The 22,787-nt window shown below is 42.7% G+C and overlaps 1 protein-coding gene across 2 annotated transcripts; it reads left to right on the plus strand.

Moving 5' to 3' along the window:
- Positions 1-115: 115 nt before the first annotated feature.
- snrka (SNF related kinase a) lies at positions 116-20,924 on the plus strand. Of its 2 annotated transcripts, XM_061815939.1 has the most exons (9): positions 117-457; positions 5,322-5,657; positions 6,775-6,993; positions 7,763-8,009; positions 14,368-14,509; positions 15,636-15,848; positions 16,169-16,303; positions 17,572-18,335; positions 18,403-18,560. In XM_061815939.1, the coding sequence occupies exons 2-9, from the start codon at positions 5,535-5,537 to the stop codon at positions 18,420-18,422; spliced, it is 1,863 nt and encodes a 620-aa protein (XP_061671923.1). In that variant the 5' UTR covers positions 117-457; positions 5,322-5,534; the 3' UTR covers positions 18,423-18,560. The 2 variants fall into 2 exon arrangements, with proteins under 2 accessions (XP_061671914.1, XP_061671923.1); XM_061815930.1 differs by having other exon boundaries at positions 116-457; positions 17,572-20,924.
- The last annotated feature ends 1,863 nt before the right edge of the window (positions 20,925-22,787 follow it).

Genomic DNA, 22,787 nt, shown 5'->3' on the forward strand with positions numbered 1-22,787 from the left:
CCTTACATATTAAACGTCATACTGACGATTGGGGCAGGGATAATCAAATACTTACACTTCGAAATAACACATTTTAAAACGTTTTCAACAGGAGGTTCGGTTGGCCGAGGACTCGTGAATAATAGAACAAGCTCGTGTTTCAATACCTGCAAACTCACTCGCTTCCTGTGTTAGCGCAAACCACATCCGCCGCTTGACTAAATGGAATCGAGGACTAGAGCGAGCGAGCGAGAGAGAGACACACACACATTCAAAAAAATAGGAGGCTGTGTGTATTTTAAACGCAGCATGGTTCGAAATTAATCTTTTTTCTAGCGTCGTCTAAAAGTTTACGGGTCAAGACGTCGTCGAAAGCCGCAGTTCCAGCGGTCGGAGCCCCGCGAGGCCTTGCCCGTGTGGTTAAAGGGAGCCCGAAGAGGACTCGTAGTGACGGGCTGGCTGCTTCCTTCTCTCCGCGGTAAGTGGTGCATGCAAGGCGAAAAACTGGTTCCGTTGGGCCTTGGTACTTGAGGGAAGTTGGAAAAATTCGGATGGATTCCCGTGTGAGATTTTCCCCAGACTCGACTAGATGATTTTTTTTTCCCTCCCTATGTTTGTTTTTTTCGTTGTTGTTGTCGACCCGCACTAGCTTCCATTAGATGGAGGCTGGATGGACACATATGGCGATCCACCATAGCAATGAAAATCTAACAATGGTTTGTTGACATTCTTGCTATTGTTGGACACATCGGAGTTAGCCATTTTATGACCAATTGCGGTTTTTTTTGTTCTTAAAAAGTGATATGGCTGTGGCCTTAAAAAAATACTATAATAGTACTTACTATTGTTAACACGAACTAAGGCAGTAATGTATAGTAAAGTTGATTAATGAATTTAAATAGGCCAACATCCATCCATTATATACAGACAATATAAAATAGCAAATAGGGCTGGGCAGTATAGGAGTACTCGAAGATAAAAGTGACCTTTTCGTTATCAAGGTAATGATACAAGTATAATAAAATGTCTGTACGGTTTACAATGCATGAATGCAGTGCAGTGAAATAGGGGTTACCACATCGGCTTTGTAGTGCTGAGGCTAGAAGTTCGAATCCCAACTGTGGCTTTTCTATATGTTGATGATGTTGGTTTTCATACCATTCATTCATCTTCTCAAACTCAAAACAGAAAGATCTGAGCTAGGATTCATCTTTCCAACCCCAGAACTGTGAGTGGAATATGAGAACCTCTGGGTCACCATAGACCAGGTTTTGACACCTTAGGAGAATTTAGTCTGCAGTGAACCTTAAGCTAATGTGTGCTTTTTGGAATATACAGTAGCAGGAGAAAATCCTTGGTGTCCCGCATAGATCTATTTTTGCGTCAATTCGTTTGATGATTCCCCAAATATCTCAAACATTTTCACTCCAAAATTATAGCAATCTTAAACTACAAAATTTGAGATTTGAAAGATCTAGGTGTGAATCAAATAAAGAAAAAACATACACCTAAATTAAATTAAAACATCGAAGTTGAAATGGTCTCCAAATGCTGGATTTTTGCCGGTTACGCTTAGCTTCCTCCTCCATTCCAAAAACATGCATGTTAGGTTCAATGAAACTAAATTGCCTATAAGCGTGAGATTTTGTTGTCGTTATCTGCCTTGAGGGTGTCGACCAGTCCAGGGTGTGTTGCACCCTGCCTCTCGCCCCAAATGAAAGCTAAGATAGCCACTAGATAACCAGTTATCCGAAAGAAATGCAGAAAATTAATGAATAGTAGTAGTTGTGGTGTTGTTTATGCATGTCCAATTGATTGCTTAGTTCTTATTATTTTGTTTGTAAGATGGTGATTAGTGTTTATGGTGCTGCAGTATGCATATAGAAATGATGTTTTGCAATAATGTGATTCGAGTGGAGTATGTTTGCATTAAATATTAATATGATTCCTGATTGTTGCCTCTCCTATAAATTGTATTTCCATAGTGGCATTGTGTATTTCCATAACATCACTGTAGAATTCACAAAAACTGACATTCAGTCAAATTATGGGAAATGTTCCATTTATTTTATTTTTTTGTGCCTCGCTGCCAAGGGTTCTAAGTTCTAAAGGATGGGTGTGTAATTAAGACGACAAACTTATTATTTTTGTGTCCATTTTGCCTTCAATCCTCTCCTTTTCTTTGTCATATTGGCTTGATTATGTAAGGTAATGTGATATAACATGATATATTAGTGCCTGTCATTAGTACCGCCACAAATCCTTGACACGGAATCTGTTGTTTGTGCAGTTGTACAGTACACACCCCTTTGCAAAATCAACACGCTTTTGCTCCTCATACAACAGACGCCTGTTGAGAATTTTCTAGGTGTAGCATCAGATAGTGAATGAATGTAAGAGCTCACACGCGTACGCCTTATTAGGTAACCTGAGCATCGAGGAGGGATTAAGGCAACACATGCTTACACCGACCACATGTACCACGCCATGTATGTCTCTTCACTTCAAGTAGGACACATTACATCTATTTACTTCTGTGGTAATTACATTTTCCCCATTGAAATGAGTTCTCGCGAAAACAGAGACAACATGAGCAGAATCAACATCACATTATTTGATATGGGGCATATTGCAAAAGAAGCATTTCAGAATCTTTTGACCTGGAGTATGTGCAAATATTTTGCTGAGGTCACCTTGCGTCAGCACTACAACTCTACACGAAACTTGACTGAGAGTGCTGGAGGTAGTGCAGCTTCACTCTCTGACAATAGCATTAAATTGTTGCACATTTGAAATGTTACTCCTAAATATTGTTTACCTATATGTTTTGACAAAATTTGTTTTCTCCCCCAAGAATAGACACTATTTTTTACATTATCCGCAAGGAAACATGAATAGCCATGGCTTTTGAGGTTTTTTTTTAGATGTGAGATGCCGTAGCAAATACCATTTATGTCAGTATTGTACCCCTAAGAGATATTGAAACACAAACGGGGGAGCAACACATGTAGACAGATAATGTAACAGTACACATAGGCATACTCTATATTCTTTATCCAGTGCGAAGAATGGGTTAGCGTTGATTACTAACGAATATCTAATTTAACACGTACTTCAAGGCACCCCTATATTTCTGATATTACAGTAGAATTTCATTCAAGATAATGCTCATAAGAAAAAAAAATCTTGGGAAAAAAATTGTTTCAAAGTAAAGTAAAGCCACAAAAGGAGGACTTCTAGATGAAATGTTTTGATTTTCCATGAAGTCCATTTCACCCAGTGTTAATTTCATCATGCAGAGAGATGCTTCTAATATTTTGTTGCCAGGGCTGTTGCAGGTGGGCGGCACTTCCTGCCCCACTTTATTTATGATGGCGTTCCGTAAAAAGGTGTGCTTCCTGGCAACAACTCCTCTTTGTCGTATTGTTTTTCTGAATTTAGGTGATTGCGGGCACACCTAGGTGTGGATCACCTCGCAGGAATGTTCTGGGCCTGTACTTGGCGTGCCTGCCGTCTGCTCTGCGTCGGCTCGGCGTGCAGGTAGACTTGTGGAAGTCAGGAACGACAGGCCCCTCCTCCTGCCCGCGGGCATTGTTACGCTATCAGGGAGATGAAGGTGCAAGTATGCCTGGAACGGCATCGCTCACACGCGCGGAGTGTGGCGCCTTTTGACGTGATTTAGGTCACTGGAATAGACGTCAGTTAACGGTCCTGTTGAGTGGAGCTCATTATCGGAACTTTATTGTTTGCTTAAACAGATTTTGTGGTATGTTACCTTGACACTGACATGGTCGTAAACAATTGGATGATGCCCGGCTTTCTAGATTTACATTTTATGGCATGATACAATGTATTTTTGAAGGCTTCTAATTTGGGACTCAAGTGAAAGAATTTTATATTTGATCGGCAGTGCCACAAAGGCACAATTCATTCCGTGTCACTTTTATGTCCAACATGTTCCAATTTCACAATCATTTTGTGAATTATGGTGAATCTCTGTTTCGGTATTCTCAAATTCTACATTTGTGCTTTATTCACTGAAATATTTGCAGTTTTGTTTTTTTTTTATCAGCCCAAAGCCGTGTCTAATATAAAAATTGCTTTGGCATTTGGGATTCACAGGCAATTCTAAAGATTTTTGGGTGGCCGTTAAAGTAATTCTCAACCCTACTGCTGTGGCGTCACATAAAAACATAACACACTTGTGACTAATGTTGGAAATGTGTGTTGAGTGGAAAAATTGAATGGTTTGCTGGACATCCTTTAATCTTTAACAGTGTCTGTTGTACTAAAAACAATAATAAGAAAGGGCACACGAGGACACAGCAAGTACATTTTGTTACCTTCGTGCACGATCCAATGTTATGAACAAGCGGATTGTAATAGCAACAGTCACTTGGGACGCCACTTCCTGCCCCCAAAGAACAAGAAAGTCCAGTGCATTTGTATGTCTTTGCTGTTTATTCTAAAAATAAAATTAAATGTGGTAGTGGCATGCTTCGTTACATTAGGAAGGCATAGGGTTGACTAATATAAGGCTACAAAACAAAATTCGAGAATACACTATCCATCTCCCATCCATCCATTTTCTGAGCCACTTATCCTCACGAGGGTTGTGGGAGGGCTGGAGCCAATCCCAGCTGTCAACGGGCAGTAGGTGGGGTACATCCTGAACTGGTTGCCATCCAATCGCAGGGCACATGGAGACAGACAACAGTTGGACTCACATTCATTCTTCGGGGCAATTTAGAGTCTCCATTTAATGCATGTTTTGGGGGATGTGGGAGGAAACCGGAGTGCCCGGAGAAAACCCACACAGGCACGGGGAGAACATGCAAAATCCACACAGGCAGGGACGGGATTTGAACCCTGGCTCTCAGAACTGTGACGCTAACTCTACAGCTACACCACCGTGCCTAGAATACACTAGAATAAGTTACAATGGTGAAAGGAATACTATGACAGAAGAGAAGTCTGACATTTACTATAGGCTTTCTTTTAAAATATTTGACTAGGCATGGCAGTCTCATCGTTAGTTCGATTTGAATCTCCTTTCAGAATTTATGTTTTCTGCCATTTTTGCATGTTTTTTCATATTTGAAGACTTTAAATTGTCCTTTGGTGTGATGTGACAGATTATTTGTCGGTGTCTCGGTCTTGGGACTGCATGGCGACCAGTGCAGGCTTTATCACACTTCATTCACCTAAAGTCAAGTGGTTTAGGCTCCAACTCACCTGCAACCTAACCATTACAAGTGTTATAGAAAATGAATGAATAGCGAAATATCTTGACATTTGCTGGATGGGTAACAGTATGTTTATTAATTTTATTCATCCTACAGACCATGACAAGATGGGACTAAAGTGAAACTTTTTGCCACCCGCCGTCTGAAGCCACCCCAGCGAATTGCTGGTCTCTGCTGAGCATCTCGCCTTCTGTTATCTTTCCGTGACACACCCCAGCCGACAGTCAAGCTACAAATAAGAGAAGATGGACGTCTGACGGAGGGACCAGTGGGTGACACAAGACTTTTCTCACCTTCCCGCCAGAGGCCATGGCGGCCCTCAAACGGCACCATGACGGGAAGATCGCCGGGCTGTACGACCTGGACAAGACACTGGGCCGAGGACATTTCGCTGTGGTCAAACTGGCCCGGCATGTCTTCACTGGAGAAAAGGTGTGCTGATATGCTTATTTGTTGTTACCGGGAACCCTGGTTATTCCCAGTGTTATATTTCAGACACTCCCACTGGTGAAAATCTGTAGTTTGGAGAGACCGTATAAAAAAATGAATAAAAAAAGTTAAATAGAATTAAACATTATATATTTAAACCAAAATATACCACCAATTCATTTAATGTCATCTAACAGAAGTTTGCTATCTTAATCTCAGCATATGATCCAGAAAGGCTCATGGAAATTAGCAGGTATGTGTAATCTTTCTCACAACTGCTACTTTAACTCACATAAAAGCAACATACACTGGTGCCTTGGTTCTCGACCACAATCCGCTCCAGAAGGCCGGTTGAAAATTAAAACGTTCGAAAACCAAAGCGTGTTTTCCCATTACAATGAACGGAAAATGGGATAATGCGTTCCAAGCCTAAAACCCATTTTTTAAACTTCCCCTGATAATAAACTGCATAGTAAAAATACATGTATAGTTTAAATACTTTATATAATTAAATCATTGAAGAAATATATTTATTTTTTGTTTAAAATGTATGCTTTAGTAGTAGAGTACGCTAGGCTGGGAGTGCAATGCCGTATCTGCAGCGACTCGGCCCCCAGCCTTGTAAACCTTTTTTTTATTAATGAAAGTGCAGAATAACTTTAAACAAGCAATGATTTGGGTGGGGGGGGGGGGATTGTTTTTTATTTGCACTGAAAGTACGTAACGGTTACAACAACAATTTACTTGCGACTAGAGGTAGGTTTAATGAAACAAAAGAAAAAAGCAATGGAAAACAACTGTTTCAAATGTCTCTGATGTGACTAACCCCATTTTAACAAACTAGACTGTTTCTGCTGTCTTTTGAGCACCTTCCTGCCTACAGTAGGAGCCCACAGTAAAACTCAGGGATGCAGTATATTCTGTGTGCATTACGGAAATGACTATTATTAAACCTCAGTGCTGCCTGGCATGTTGTGGCACAATAGGTACAACTTTGAGGGTGCGCCACTCACAGTACTGTAAAAAAAAACATAAAAAAGAAATCGTCTAAATTACCCCCCCCCCCCTCCCTTTTTTGGGTTTTTTTTTGCTTTGTCTGACCACCTCCCTGACTTTCCAGGTGGCGGTGAAGGTGATCGACAAGACCAAGCTGGACACTGTGGCGCGAGGTCACCTTTTCCAGGAGGTGCGATGCATGAAGCTGGTTCAGCACCCTAATGTGGTTCGCCTGTACGAGGTCATCGACACGGCCACCAAGCTTTACCTCATCCTGGAGCTGGGGGACGGCGGGGACATGTTCGATTGCATCATGAAGCACGAAGGAGGCCTCAGTGAGGAAGTGAGTCGGATTGTTGGTTAAATAGTGGATGTAGTAGTGGTGGAACAATCGTTAAAGTGAATGCAAGAAGCAGACATTTGGATTCATGTGACTATGACAACAAAGTCTGTTTGTTTTGTCTGCCCCTAGCAGTATTACGCAAAAAACCACATAGTCGCTTTCCACAGAACTTTACGACAGTAGGTGGTATGAGCCAAAAAAGCAGTCATTAAACTTGATTGTGAATCTCGGATCCACATTGTTGTATTATGATGGATGACTCATGTCCTGCGTGGGTGTTTTCATTTTGCAAGTTTTACGCAAAAAGGATTTTCTGCAACCTTTTGTGGATATGCTGTTGCATGGGCCAAGTGGGGGAAACATTAAGCCTTTTGTCACAATTTAAAACATGTCTGTGACATCTTTTCATCAAAATACCCAGAGGATCAGTAATTGTCTTGTCTTGCTGAAATAAGCCCATTTGAATAAGCTTGTCTGCAAATGAAGAACTAAATATTCTGCTATACTACTTTGAATTGATAAGTCATTATTTTGCTGGAACACACCCGGTTTCACCACATTTACACTCGCGTGGCATCTCATGTCAAAGATTTAATCACCAAAAAAAAAACGTTAAAATCAGTTAGGTGTAGTGCCCCCCCCCCCAAAAAAAAAGGTAAAATCAATTAAAGTTGTGGTCCCCCTTTGTAGAGGTCTGCTCACAAAGCAAAGTACCATTCTCCTGAGCACTTGTGAAAACATTGCCCCTCCTCTCCATCTCCCCATCCAGGTGTCCAAATGTTACTTCGCCCAGATCGTACATGCCATCTCCTACTGCCACCGGCTGCACGTGGTCCACCGGGACCTGAAGCCAGAGAACGTGGTGTTCTTCGAGAAGCAGGGCGTCGTCAAGCTCACCGACTTCGGCTTCAGCAACAGGTTTCAGCCGGGGAAGAAGCTCAACACCTCTTGCGGCTCTCTGGCCTACTCCGCTCCTGAGATCCTGCTAGGGGACGAATATGACGCTCCCGCTGTCGGTGAGTTGGAATTAGATACAGTGAACGTTTGTGTATCATATGATATAGGTTCCAGACTCACCCACTATAAGCGAAAGTCCACAATATAGGGAGACTATTTAAAAAGTTTTTTTTTAATAGTTTTACCACATCCGCATGCCTTAAACACACTTAACCCAAATAAAACACACTTTATAAAGAATTACCTCTGGCCCTGTCTGTCACGCTGTCAAGAAATGGGAGAGCAAAATGTGAGCTGCCATAGATGGGCTAAAAGAAGTTGGCAAGGATGTTAAAAACCTTCAGACAACTGGACCATCGATACATACAAGCCAGGCATACAACAATAATGTCAATTTAGTTCTCTATTCTGTTAATTATGTTGCATGTACATTCAGTAAAAGCCCAACATGATGCATGCAGCAAAACCGGCCACTACATTGAAGGTGAAACTCTGTAAAGTTGGAATTGCCTGTACAGTGTAAAGTACTGTAAAAAAATTGGCAGCTTAAAAACCCACAACGTAAGCAGGTGCGCTATGAAGGAACCGCAATCTAGCAGAGGCTCACTGTAAACGTTACCGACTGTTATCACTGGCCATGTAGCACACGTTGTACTGTCCGTCCACAGCCACTGTATTACTTTCGCATTCATGCCCAGTGTGCTGATATGGCTCACTGATCGCGACACATAAATACACACACACATACATACACGTGGACACACATGCACACACACTGTGGCTATTAAATAAGAGGTGAGGTGCATCTACATGTCCCCACACTGGTATCTTTATCAGGAGGCCGATATGGAACTCAAGGTTCACAATGTCCGAGCGTGTCCTCTGCTAAATAATGACATAATTTGAAGAAATGTTAAATGGATAGACACTTGCACTGTATAATGTGTATCAAACAAAGCTGCTTTAACCACGGTACTTATGCTCATTTGTGATTACAACGGGCAGAGCATAGTTAGTTGTGGAAAGGAACAATTCTGAAGAGGAATCCAGTGGAACCTCTAAAATTTAACCTAATCTATTGCAGAATCCTGATTTTACTTCCAAAATAATTTTGTCAAAAGGAGTTGCTGTAAAGTGCATTAATTCTATCAAGGCTGTGCAATTTGTCTGTTATTCAATTATTTGCATTGCTTATAGGGAGCACCATGAGGCCCCGTAGCTCAGTGGTTAGAGCACTGGTTTGGTAAACCAGGGGTTGTGGGTTCGTGTCCCTCCCTGAGAAGGGTTGCGTCAGGAAGGGCATCCGGCATAAAAATTGAGCCAAACATATGTGCGTTCATCTGAGATGACACGCTGTGGCGACCCCGCAAGGGACAAGCCGAAAGAAACTCTCTCATTGGGAGCACCATGTGATATTTGTCTTATTGTTTATCTACATGGAAAGTCATCATCTAAAAATGTTCTCTTGAAATTCACATCATGAAAATCACTGGAAAGCATGTATTGCATGGAAGCCTGTAATGGCAAAACCAAACGCTATTAAACATTAACATTTTGGGGTTAGTGATGTTCAATACCATCGTTGATTTTCTTTCTGATCCGATACTGAGTAAAATTCAAGCTGGCGTTGGCAACTTTATGCAACGACATCTAATGTGGCTGGTAAAGCTCCACAAATGACTCCGTTTACGCGCTGCCATTCTCTTCGGATCATGCAGATAAGATGCTAATAGTTAGTACCTTGTGTTATATATTGTACATTACCTCACTTGACTAAAGTCTCAAAAGTATCGATATTTTGATTTGGGAACCGATTTGAGAGCATGAGGGTCTGGTATCGGGGGTGTCGCTATTTCAGTTTTGATGCGGACATCCCTATTTTGAGTCCTTTATAAAGGTTTATTTTGACCTGTACTATACTCGGCAGCCATTCAACTACTGTACTTGGGTTTTCTTTTAAACTCCAAAAGAGCAAGCAATGGCATCCGGTGAATCCGATCGAAATGGAATGTAAGACCAAAAAAAAAAAACATTTATATTATGGAGCATTCATAAAGGAAATGTCTTCCTGCCCTGTATAGTGGAGCACAAAATGGAGAAAACAGACAGCAGAGAAGCATTTTCGCTTTTTTTTTTTTCCCTCACAGTGTGGATTAGCGACGCTATTTTCTGCTCTCTGCCTCTCTTATTTTGTGCCAAGCAGATGAGGGTTCTCCAAATCTCCAGAGTGAAATGTGAAATAATGACATCCTGTTGTTGGGCATTATCAGCTGGACATGAGGTCACATGGCCCATTGTGTTGGTCTGTCTGTTATTTTGAGCGCTTATGCTGCGTCTGTGCATTTTGCCATTAAGTGGGTTGCTCTTTTAGCCATGGGGAACAATGACATAATAGTTATAACCATCCAAACCAGAACTCTTGCATTCAGGGCTTCAAGGTAACCAGGCTGCAGGGTGCCATGTGGCCACAAGCCACTTTATAACAGATAAGAGGACTGTCCTTGCTTTCAGTCGGCCCCATTTGGAGTTTGTTGCTTCTCTGTTAAGCCAAAAATACATAGAGATTGAAAACAGAGACTGATTTGATTCTGAGAAAAAGCTGCTTATCTATTAAAGGCCGCATATTCTGTAAAATGGACATTTTAATTGCTTGTATACAAATAGTTGAGTCTACGGCTATTTTTTTTGGTCAGCATTAAGCTAGGCCAAGTTGTGTTCTATGGTAACGTACACAATGTGTAATTTTCATTGCTCCGTTTAGTTGTACAGTGGTAATAAACTGGCTTACTGGCTTGCAATACTAAGCTAAAATGACTGCCTGTAACTTGAAAAACAGAGCATCTATCTTTTCGTCAGGATTATGTTAAAATAAATTGTCCCCACTTTTAACTTGACCAAGAAGTAACCTTTAATTTTGTAAATTATTGATGTATTGCAATGAATTGCAATAAATTCCCATGAATTTCCGTGGAAATTCTTCCAATTTGCCTACTATTAGCTTGATGCCTCATTGAAATCCCCCAAGCTGGTAACAAAAGGTGTACTAAGTGGGCGAGGGGAGCGTGGTCAGCAGTGAGATGAGACGGGACCGCCCTCTGAAAACAGGCTGAGTTCAGCAAGGCTAAAAAACGAGGTTTCAAATGATGCTCTTAATTCTTGAGCCTTGTCACAGGCATGTTATGAAGAAACATGGGAAATATTTTGAATTGTGTGTGGCATTAGCGTATGTGAATAAAAATTGAACGGACATGGATGGTAGCACATCTTGGGGACTATAAAGAGATCCCTGCTTGACCTCCATGCAAAGCCTGGATTCATCAGTGGCGTAAAAAGTGCGCGCCTCTTTTCCTTCCTGATGTTATGCGGCGTGTCAGCCCCCTCCCTTTTTTTAACATCCTGCAAATGTCGAGTTAAATATAGACTTCTTCTTTCCACCCCAACAAGCACAAGCTGCACAAACACAAAAAGCATGCCAAATAACCACATTTTTGGTGCACATACATAATTCTGGAAATATCTGTACGATAATCTGCATTTGGTACATCCGAACAATTTAACAGCATCCAATGCGGTTGTTTCAAACATTCAGCTTTTACCAAGATAATATTCATTTTTGCTACATGAGAGGGGTTCAAACTAATGTACTTTTTGCACTACTGCTGCCTGGCGATGTGTTCTCAGCCATCTGGTTTTGTAAATAAAGTTACGGAGGAAGGAAGTTGAACGCGCTGCTGACGCAAGTAATGAGGGAGACGGTCATGGTTGCTAGGAGACGTCAGCAGGAGGTAAGATGGCGACGGCGACTGCTGGAGCTTGAGACTCTCCAGAGCACCAAAACACACTTACTGAATAACCACTGAAATGTATTCTCAGTGATAAACTATTAGTAATAGTTTATTTTACAGGATACATTTTAATTATGACTTTCAACTTAAAATGAAAGCAGTCTGGATCATACGAATATGTTACATCCTTTCTCAAGTAGACATGAAATAAATTTTTGCCGGATGTCTGCATGGTAGTTTCGGTCCTGGCCAAGTAAGTGCAGCATGAATAAGTTGCAGCAAAGGATACGCGGCGTCAAAGATGCGTGTTAAACTAAATAAAGAGGACCTTGAAATAGCACACCTTTAAGGCAACCCCAATCAATATTTTATACAAACGAAAGAAACGACTTCAAGCTGCTGAGAATTGTCCTCCAACTCAGTAGCTTTTAGCTCATTGCGCCAGATGAACCAGATGTTGGAATAGACTTAAAAACATGCAACCCGGGAATAACAAAACTGCAAAAGCAGACTATTTTCATCCAGATTCTCACCAAGATGCACGGGAATCTCCTTGTTCCAAGAATCATAAAAATGAAATATTTTTTGTGTAATCGTGCAAACTTCCAAGCTACTCAATCTAGTCTAGAGATTCTCAATGTGGTACGAGTACCACAAGTGATACACCTGGCTGACCAATAGTGGTGAGCGTCTACAGTACCCAAGTATAGTTCTGTTATATTCAACTTTTTCATATCTCACGAATATATTTGATGACATTTGCGGATTTGTCACTCCAGAACGACTCCCCGCAGTGAACAGGTTTCATTGTATAATAGCACGATCTCTGTTGTCAACGTATTGTTGCTTCCTGTCACCTTTTATTTCGTGCCGCAAGTGTGTCTCCAAATCACAGACGTGCCACGGCAGGAAGTGTGTCAAAAGACCGCTGAGCTGGCGAAAGCCTCGCAGCAAAAAGAAAAAGTTGCTCCCCCCCCCCCCCCCCCCCTCAAAGTGGCGAAGAGAAGTGTAGCATGAAATTAGCACTTGTATGACGCTGTGCCGAGACGCACACGTTAACCCACTTTTCGGGATATTGCACGCAGGCGATGTGAGGGAGGAAGGGAGGGAGGGAGGTAGCGCTCCAGGGTCTTGAGCGCCTCGTCCTCTCCCAGACAGATCCGCATGAAGTTAGTTCATATTTATTACTGCTGCTCTGGATGAATATGGTTCATGCTTCATTTGAACCGAGGGGGATGCAGTGGGTTTTTTTTTTGTTTGTTTTTATCTAGGTCACTGAGTAGAAAGGGCACCGAAGCCAGGTTTCAATCAAACTACTTGTTTCAATCATTTAATTTAAATACTCAGACACCATGTCACAGTGTTATCCACCAGTGAATGCAACTTCTATGTTTGAAACCCACACTTCAGCCCTCTTTTTATGGTAGCTGTTGTTTATCGGATAACTCTGCCCACATTTTGCCTCACTACCAGTTGACTATACTACTAAAAGAAGAAGAAGAAGCTACACATCCAAAACTTTTCAGGAAAATTGATTCTGAGGTGTTTGAGTAATGCTGTTTGCGTAGCTCCAGCTGCTGTCTATTTGGTCACTGTCCCGTTTGCCCCCAATCGCAGAGCATCAACAGAGAGTCATGTGTGGAGCTATTGCAACTCTAGGTTTACCTGACACAGTAGGTGTATTGTATTTAACGGTAAAAAAAAAAAAAATGACAATAATTGTATTGAGATTGCTTATTGTCATTTTGGCTAGTTTGACTTGGCAGCTGTACTAACAATATTTTATGCAAATCTTTGTATTTGTTATTTACATGATCCTGTTGAGGTGGGGGGTTACCTTTAAAACCGCTATAAAGATTTGAATGTAGCCTCACAATTCTGACCAAACGTGTGCCCCTCACTGATGTGCATTTAGCGCAGTTCTCAAACACTCCCGTCCAATAATGAAAGTGCGGAGTGATAAATAGCTGCAGAGGCTGCGGTCCAGCTTCCACAAACAAAGCAGCACAAGCAGTTTTATGCTGTAAAAAAGCCAATCTCATCTATGAGTGCTATGTTAGTTCACCTTTTATTCAGACAAGAAAAAAGCGATCAAAGCAGTTCATCACTTGGCCCCGATGCTAGTGGACTGCAATGGCACCCCCCCCTTCCCCACTCCACCCTAATCCCATCTAGTCGCAGTTCATTCACATCCTCAATCACATTTAATAGCTTTTCTTGGACACCTTTGCAGCCGCTGCAACATTTCATAGAACCTGATTAGATAGGTGATTTTGTGTAATTCCGCAAAAAAACAATACCATATTTCTCGCCCAAACTTTTGTTACGGAGAGAATGAACAATGGAGGGAGGAAATCCTGCATTCCGTTTGCGGCCTTCTGGGCATGTAGCTGTTTATTACCAGAAGATAAATGTATTGTTCCTGCTATTTCGATACCTTTTTCACACACTCCAGCGAAAAGGTGCCAAAAAGTCCGACAGGGCAGTACTTTTCACAACTTAAGACAACAGGAAAAACAGAAACGCCCCCCCAACTGAACCAAATTATTACTGCTTGGTGAAAAGTCCTTATTATACATGAACTTTATTAATGCATTATAGACTTAACGCTTCACTGTCACCTCCCCTGCAGATATCTGGAGTCTGGGTGTGATTCTCTTCATGCTGGTGTGCGGTCAGCCGCCCTTCCAGGAGGCCAACGACAGCGAGACGCTCACCATGATCATGGACTGCAAATACACGGTGCCCCCGCACATCTCCGGAGCTTGCCGAGAGTGAGTCGCTGGCACGCACTCGCACGCACGCATGCACGCACGCATGCACGCACAAGATCACACATGCTCGCACGCAGATGGACGAGGCCGCTCGGCAGGTGCTGCATATTTCATATCTGCCGATGTGTGAAGACGAGAGCGAAGGCTTCTCCTCCCCCCTGTTTGGGCTCATTTTAAAGTTTTTTTTTTTTTTTTTTGTGCACAGTGCAATTTGAATTGCTCTGCATATGTACTTGCTCTTCAGTGTAGCAAGATAATATATACAGTACATGAATGTTTAATGGCGGTGTTGGTTTTGCATACTTATTACACATTGATTCACACACACTCGTGCATTTATTTAAGTGATTTATGGGTATTGTTGAGCTTATAACGACATTAAAAATGCAGGATCGGTTATAATATGGCGGCACGGTGGATCAGCTGGTAAAGCGTTGGCCTCACAGTTCTGAGGACCCGGGTTCGATCCCGGCCCCGCCTGTGTGGAGTTTGCATGTTCTCCCTGTACCTGCGTAGGTTTTCTCCAACCACTCCGGTTTCCTCCCACATCCCAAAAACATGCAACAGTAATTGGACACTCTAAATTGACCCTAGGTGGATTGTGAGCGCGGCTGTTTGTCTCCATATTCCCTGTGATTGGCTGGCAACCAGTTCAGGGTGTACCCCGCCTCCTGCCTGTTGACAGCTGGGATAGGCTCCAGCACTCCCCATGACCGTCGTGAAGATAAGCGGCAAAGAAGTGGATGGATGGACGGTTATAATATTACGGATTTTAAGGCTATACTCTAGTACAGCTGTTATTTGAAACAAAAACATGTTATATTGAATGTGTGACAATATGTCTATATATTCCATAATATTGATTAATTTATTCATACTAGTAATGATAGCGTCAAAAGTAAAAAAAAAAAAAAAATAAAATACTACAGGTATATATTGTTACTGACATAACTCCATCCTTTGCTAATGAAACTTAAACAATTGTTTTCTCATGTATATCACATCATGTATATCATGTGTTTATATACAGGCTGCAAAGCAAAGATTTTGGTCATGGATCCTATCAAAACCTAAATGATTAAAATAGATAAAGGCTAGTTCTTAACACTGATGTCCTGTCTTTCAGTCTTATTGGCCACATGCTCCAGCGGGACCCCAAAAAGCGGGCCACTCTGGAGGAGATCGAGAACCACGCATGGCTCCAAGGTGTTGACCCGTCGCCGGCCACGAAGCTGTCCACGCCGCTCGTGTCCCACCGCAGCTTGCTGGAAGAAGAGCACAGCTCCATCATCCAGCGCATGGTGCTGGGTGGCATCGCGGACCGAGATGCCATAACTGAGTAAGGCCCCAAAACCCAGATGTTGTTTTTGAAGTCTTGGCCAAGGGTGTGTCATGGAGAGGATGAACTGGACTATGCACAAATATTTAATGCAAAAAAAATGTTTTAGTCAAACAGTGTTAAATATTTATTTAGATCTGTAATATGTGTTATCAACAGGATTAATAAAATGTTATGTCATCATTGAGGATTTATTTTAGTTGGTTGAGGAATTCTGTTCTGCCAATTGCAGGGACCAGGACAAGCGTGTCGTAATTGTCGAGATTTTTTTTTTTTTTATCCTCGGAAAGTGTTTGGTCATGGAATGCCTCCCTTGTCAGGGCTCTGGAGTCCAATCAGTACAACCACATCACAGCAACTTACTACCTGCTGGCCGAGAGGATGTTGAGGGAGCGGCAAGAGAAAGAACAGCACAGCCAGACGCGATCGCCCAGCCCCAGCAAGGCCCAGTTCAGGTACCCAAAAAAAAAAAAAAAAAAATTTAAACAAAAATACCCTTGAGAAAGTGTAAAACAAATGTGCTCTTTGCAAGAGAGCACATCCAAGTCATAAACACTCCCCACTTCAGTCAAGGCTGCCTTTGTGGCGCTGTCTACTCTTAATCTGCAACAGATGAACTTGACAGCATAGGGGACAGATGGCTGCCTTTAAAAAAAAAAAAAAAAAAGGTACACACCCAACCAATAACACGGTGACCATGACACACGTTTAACAACACACAAGAGAATAAGATGTAATAATGTTTAGTCATGAAGCAGTTTTAAGTGATGTGCTGTGAGCTATTAGCACTGTTTGACACCAGGGAATAGGCTAATACAGTTCCGTTTTGTAACGTTTTGTAACGGAACTGTATTACAGAATTACGGAATGCAGCGAACAGCTCACGAGCTAAAAATATGCAGGTCTGAGTCACATGATGTTTAAGTGAGATTTTAATTTTATAGTAGAGAAGTTCACAAAGACTTTGGGGATGTTCGGAAATTCAGTCTGACGCTATCACAGCAGGCACAGCACACTTCATTTTGTATCATTTATGAACGGGAGTGCATGGATATGTCAGTGCGTCCGCCATGTTGAATGTGTCCGTTCTGCCTGCAAGCATCTCGTCCCGCCTGACACTCCGGCCACTCTGTCTCCTGTCAGATTAGACCACTCTAAATAACCGAACAAAACTCTTCAACCACTCTCTTGACTTTCCGGCCCTTCCAGAGTATAGCGAGTGCGCTTGGAGTGAATTTATGAGCATACTTTTTAAAATGATGCATCTCCATTTATGGCAACTTGTTAACGACGCACCAAGGAATACATCATGTCGTGACGAGTGTGTTCGGCAAACAAGAAATGACCTTTTAAGCGCTGTTTTGTCAGCAGCAGAGGCTCACGCAGTTTAATCTTACAATGAGAACTGACAAAATATGATCTTATCTATGAGGCTGTTGAAGCGATGCAATCTTCGAGTGTTTTGTTAACACGGAAAATGCCAATTTTCAAATATGTAACATTAGCAGCAGTGCTTTTCTGTTCTGAAATGTTGCTTGTTGTTTGCTTTCTAAAACGGACCTGCTTACTCCTATAACCTTTGGCCCTTCTCTAACAAAACAGCTGTTTTAGGACTGATTGTAGTAATAATAATAATATACAATAGTAATAAAAACTAATTAGTGACCCAATTTGGCTTAGACCACTAACACTTGTGCTCTTTCGGCATTCTAACCATTCACAGGCAGTCCTGGCCCACCCGGGTGGACGTCCACCAGGATGTCAGCGACGGATTAGGGGGTCCGGCCATGTCACACCCCGGGGGCCCCCAGTCCCCCGCCCGCAGCGCCGAGAGCCTCCACAAAGGCCCCCGACCCAAAACGGCTCTGCTGGACCTCAGTCAGAGGCAGGACAACCAGCAGTTAGCCGGTCAGAACCAGGACAAGGGGCTCCGGCCTCTCTCCAAACCCCACACTAATCCCCTCAGACTGAGCTCTCTGACCTCAGGGGGGCCCTGTAAAACCCGCAGTTGCAGCCTTTTCAGCGTCGAGGAGGACGAGGAAGAAGAGGGGGAGGACCAGTGTTCCCCCTCCGCTCCTCCCGCCCAAGTGGTGCTCCGCTCCAAAGGCTCGTCGTCCCTTGCCTCGTCTCGTAATCGGCTGACATCCCGCATGAGCGCTCCTGTTCTCAACCAGATCCACGAGGATGAGAAAGGCGAGGATGAGGAAGAGGAGGGGGAATTAAAAGGGCTTGGCCTGACCAAGCCCAGCCTCAGCCTCAATCTGAACTCCAGAACAGCGTCGTCCCCGTCACCTAAAAGCACGGGTTCGGCGGCGGCAGCGCCCGTCATCACCGTGACGCCCTCCTCGGATTCGAGCGACGAAAACACGGAGAGTCGGCAGCCGTCGGACGCGGCGGTCGGCGAGGGTACCGAGCACGGCGAGAAAAGGGCGGCTGCCCAGGACAGCGCCTCTCACTGCGCCAGCCCCGGGTCCAATTCGGGCCAAGGCAAGAACTCAGCCAAAGCTTCAACCGGCCTGGTGGAAAGCTTAAAATTGATGAGCTTATGCTTCAGCTCGCAGTTCCACAACCTGACGGGCGGCACGGGCGGAGGGACGCCCGGCAACGGTCCGGCGGGCATCGGCGGGGATCCTCAGGAACGCCCCGTGTGGAGGATGTGCGTGGGGGGCTCCACTGGGAGCCTAGACAAGGTCTCCCTTCTTGGGGGTCCGTCGCCACGGGGAAACCTGTACCAGCAGCCGCCCCCTTTGGGGGACCCCCTGGCCGACCCCCTGCTGGAAGGCTCCTGCTCGGGGACCCTGATGCTGGGGGAGCTGGACCTGGCCCGGGGGACTCACAGGAACATGAAGAACCGCGCCCTGCAGATGCCTCTGAGCGACAAGACTCTGTCGGTCAATATCCACCGCAGTCCTAAAGAGGGTCTGCTGTGCACCCCCACCCCTCACAGCTGCTGCCAGGTCATCTAGGGTGAGGGGGGACGGTCGGGGGCAGCGCCACACTCCTTCAGTCATGGTCTTGCTCTCATCCAGGCGTGGACACACATGTTTATGGAAATCTGTTTGAGCACTTATTCAATATCCTTGATATCCAGCTTAAAGGAAAATTCCGGTGGTTTGGAGTAACATTGTATCCAATAGGTCATGTAATATGTACTCTATCTTGATAATGTGATGTTAAATCCTCTCATTTAATAGTGTCGCCAATTACGAATTATGTCGAGTCCCGTCTAATCAAGTATTTGGAACGGCACGGTACACGTCACATTCGCGCACGTAGGTCATGTGACTCGCGGAAATGGCGCCACCACTGAAAATTCGTAATTGTCGATAAAAATCTTCTCAAGACACCATTCAATGAGAGAGGATTGGATACATTGTTACTCCAAACCACCGGAATTTTCCTTTCCGGTCTCTTCACTTGTCTGCTCTTTGTCCGCATTTGGAAAACAATTCACCGGACTAGCTTTTTGCTTATTTGCCCACAACATGGCGTCAATGCACCTCAACTTGCTTCAACGTGGTACCTTGGCATCAAGATGGTGCCAAAGCAATAACTTAATTGGACAACATTTTACTAGTTACTTCGAATACGTCACCAATGATATTAGTAACATGCAAATGTCAATTATTCCACAGTTGTCCTACTAGTGGTAAAGAAAGAGCCATCCTACTAGTTCCCTGACCTCGTAGTACATGGACCTCAAGGTGGATATCAAGGATATCAAATAAATACTTGAAAAAATTTCCATTCACGGTCACACTTGCCATTTCTTTTTATGGCGGATCTCCCGGGAGGCGATCCAAACGCTGACCTTACACATTTGGAGACGCTGTGGCCTGTCTACTTTTTTTTTAACTATTTCTTTTAACAGAGAAAAAAAAAGAGGCATTAAGTGCACTAATGTTATGCCCAAGGTCTGTACACAGTCATTTATGTAATATACGTGCACACACACACACACTGATATTACTTGCTGTTCAAAGGAGCATCCGGGCAGTTTTCATCTCTCGTTACATTTTGTTGCACTGTGCTATTTTAAATGTACCTGTTTTTAAATTATTTTTTAAAACGTTTGTGTTTTTTTGTTGATTTAGAAAAAAACAAAACATTTATGATGACTGAAAGCGTGCTTTCATGAAAATGGGCACAGATGAAAAGAGTCAAGTAGTTATGATGGCCCACAGTATTTTGTAGTCCATCACTTTTATTTTTCTAACTGGAGTGTCCGCTCTATGTAAAAAAACGAAAAAAAAAGAAAAGAAAAACGAGCCTGCACAAGCCAATGTGCAGGAGACATATTGTACATATGTAAATAAGACTCCTAAGCACTTCATAGTGTTGACGTATCACCATAGAAAACACACCATTACTCCTCTCTTCCTGCTGGATTATTTAAACTCCCACAACTTGAAGTGACTCAGACTGGAAGTGAAACAAAACAAACAAACAAAAAAATACATTACACACATGTACATACTTGTACATGTGCCAAAAATGGCAGCTTTTTATCTTAACATTCTAAAGGGAATTCAGTGGGTGGAAAAGAACTTGCGCGCATCCAGATGTTTTACCGTGATCGCGGTAGCCGCTGTTGTAGCCTCATTCCAAAAAAAAAGTAAACAACCCTAATTGGGATGGAGGGGGCGTGAGGGGGGGGAGGGTCCTCCTCTTATAGCTCATGACAACAGTTTCCCCCCCGACGCTATGTGTAAATGAAGGTGTGACTTACCCTGGTGGAATATATATCTTGACAGTGCATGTGTTCTTGCTGTAGCAACCTACAATCCACCTGTAGTGTGTGCATGTGTGTGTATACAAACCAAGCGAGACAGAGATATCTATATATAGAGAGAAAGATGGATAGATATAATGCATAATAAAACACACACACCCACACACTACCGTACTACCTAAAGGACAGCCGAACGAAATGGTCACTTTATTCTGTAGCCACACAGCAATACCAGCGACTGCAAAATGTACAACAATAATGGATGTGCCATAAGTGTTGAGCATATTGTACTGTATGTATATGATAGAGATATATTAGAATAAACAGGTGTGAATGAAGGGTGTTGATGTAATGTGACTTTTTTTATTTTAATTTTTTTTTTATTTTAAGATTCATTCAGCAGTAGAAGGCTTTTTCTTACTCAAAAACTATTAAAATTAGGAAAAAAACATTATTCCTGTAGGAACTCGTGTTTTATGGTTTTTATCACTCCAAAAATAAATTACTCGACCTGCAAAAGCTCAAAGTTTATCATCGACAAAAAAAAAGTGCATTGATGTTATGCAGGGGTCAAATCTGGTGCTAAAATTCTCCCGGCTCATTCGATTTTTCCTGAATGTTTTTTTTTTCTTTTTCTTTCAAGCGACCGAGTTGTAATCTGCGCAACATCTGGCCTACTGTTCCACAAAGCGATAGCGGATCAGACTATCGGATGAGGGAGCTCGAGGATGTGCCCGCACACATTGCGCATCGTGATGCAACAGCACACAAACACGCGGGGAAGTGGGGGGAGGGCAGCGTAATCTGCGCGAGGATCAAATAGACACATAAGGTCACCGCGTGACTGTTCAAAATGTGAATGAAACGCTTTAGGAGCGTGCCCCAGTGGCAGGCTGTCACGTGCACACTGGGTAGCAATCGGATCGTATCCCACAATGCAATCGCAGGAGTCGAGACCTAAAGTGGGTAAACTCCATTTGAGTTTTTTTATTATTATTAAATTAATAGACAAAAGGCGTACTTTTCAAATCAAGGATTAGTCACAATTTTAATATTTAGGGTACAGATGGTTCGTTGGCGGTAGAATGGGCCAACGCCATTTCCAAGATGGCCGCGCTCACGGAGCAAGGCTTCACCTCCTGGGGAAACAAAAATAACATCCCAAGAAAGTGCTTTAAGCTTAGATGGAACTGCATCAGCATGTGAGTAAAACTGAATGTTATTTATCATGTCGTGAACTATTGCTAAAATCACTTCCCCTCACCACTGAGAGCGCACAATATACAAGACAAAACCACGTGTGTAGCTTTTTGTCCCACTTGGGTGGAAACCACTGATCTAAAAAAACAAGACTGGATAGCGCATACACGTCGATTGCTTGAAGCCAATGGCCGACATCTTGGTACTCCCAAAGCGTGTGGAGGACATGGTTTACAGGTGGATGATGGCGGGACTTTTCTCAAAGTTTGGCATGTACAATTAAAACTGGTCGCGTGAGCTTGACATTTTTTTTCAGTTCTGGTAACATGAAGGATTTTTTATTCGACTTGGTAAGTCAAAAAGGCTAAGTGCAAAGGAAAGACATGGAACACCGTGACTAGCAAGAAACGTTCCATATGACCTAGAGCCCGAGTTCCGTGACATGTTAAATTTTCCCAAAATATGCTGTGAAGCACTATCATCATAACTTAGCAAAAAACTAAGCATTTTTTGGTCATAAAAACATGAAATCTTAAGTCAATCAGTTCAATATAATTCTGGAAATAAGGTCTCACAATGGGAAAATACATGTTGTATTGTTCAATTTCAACTTGTTTCCTCACATTTGTAAATCAAATTCAATTTGCAGAGTTCTGTTTATATGAAATTCATCAAAAATTTCACAGAAAATGTGTTTTCTTGCTTATCCACTGATGAAGTTTGGGAAAATATTGACATCGCTTTTTTGCGAAAAACACTCGGCCTATAAATGTAAAGCAGAGAGTGAACAGTGAACAAAAATAACCGTAAACAAAACTTTGTTCAAGTGAATGCAGCTCATCAGAAAATTAAAAAAAAAAAAAACCTTTACAAACTAACAATGTCAAAGTAAATCTTTCTAATTTACCTGTGGAATGTTTTCTCACAGCCACGAAACTGGCGGTTAACGCACAAGTCGGCATGGTTGTTTTGGGAGTATCAAGATGGTGGATGGCGACTTCAGTTTT

The sequence above is a fragment of the Syngnathoides biaculeatus genome, chromosome 1 (genome assembly GCF_019802595.1).
Source record: "Syngnathoides biaculeatus isolate LvHL_M chromosome 1, ASM1980259v1, whole genome shotgun sequence".
NCBI lineage: Eukaryota > Metazoa > Chordata > Actinopteri > Syngnathiformes > Syngnathidae > Syngnathoides > Syngnathoides biaculeatus.

Coding starts and splice junctions, on each gene's coding strand:
- snrka (XM_061815930.1), top strand. CDS start 5,535: ATGGCGGCCCTCAAACGGCACCATGACGGGAAGATCGCCGGGCTGTAC. Junction 14,510..15,635: donor ATCTCCGGAGCTTGCCGAGA/GTGAGTCGCTGG, acceptor CCTGTCTTTCAG/TCTTATTGGCCACATGCTCC. Junction 16,304..17,571: donor CCCAGCAAGGCCCAGTTCAG/GTACCCAAAAAA, acceptor AACCATTCACAG/GCAGTCCTGGCCCACCCGGG.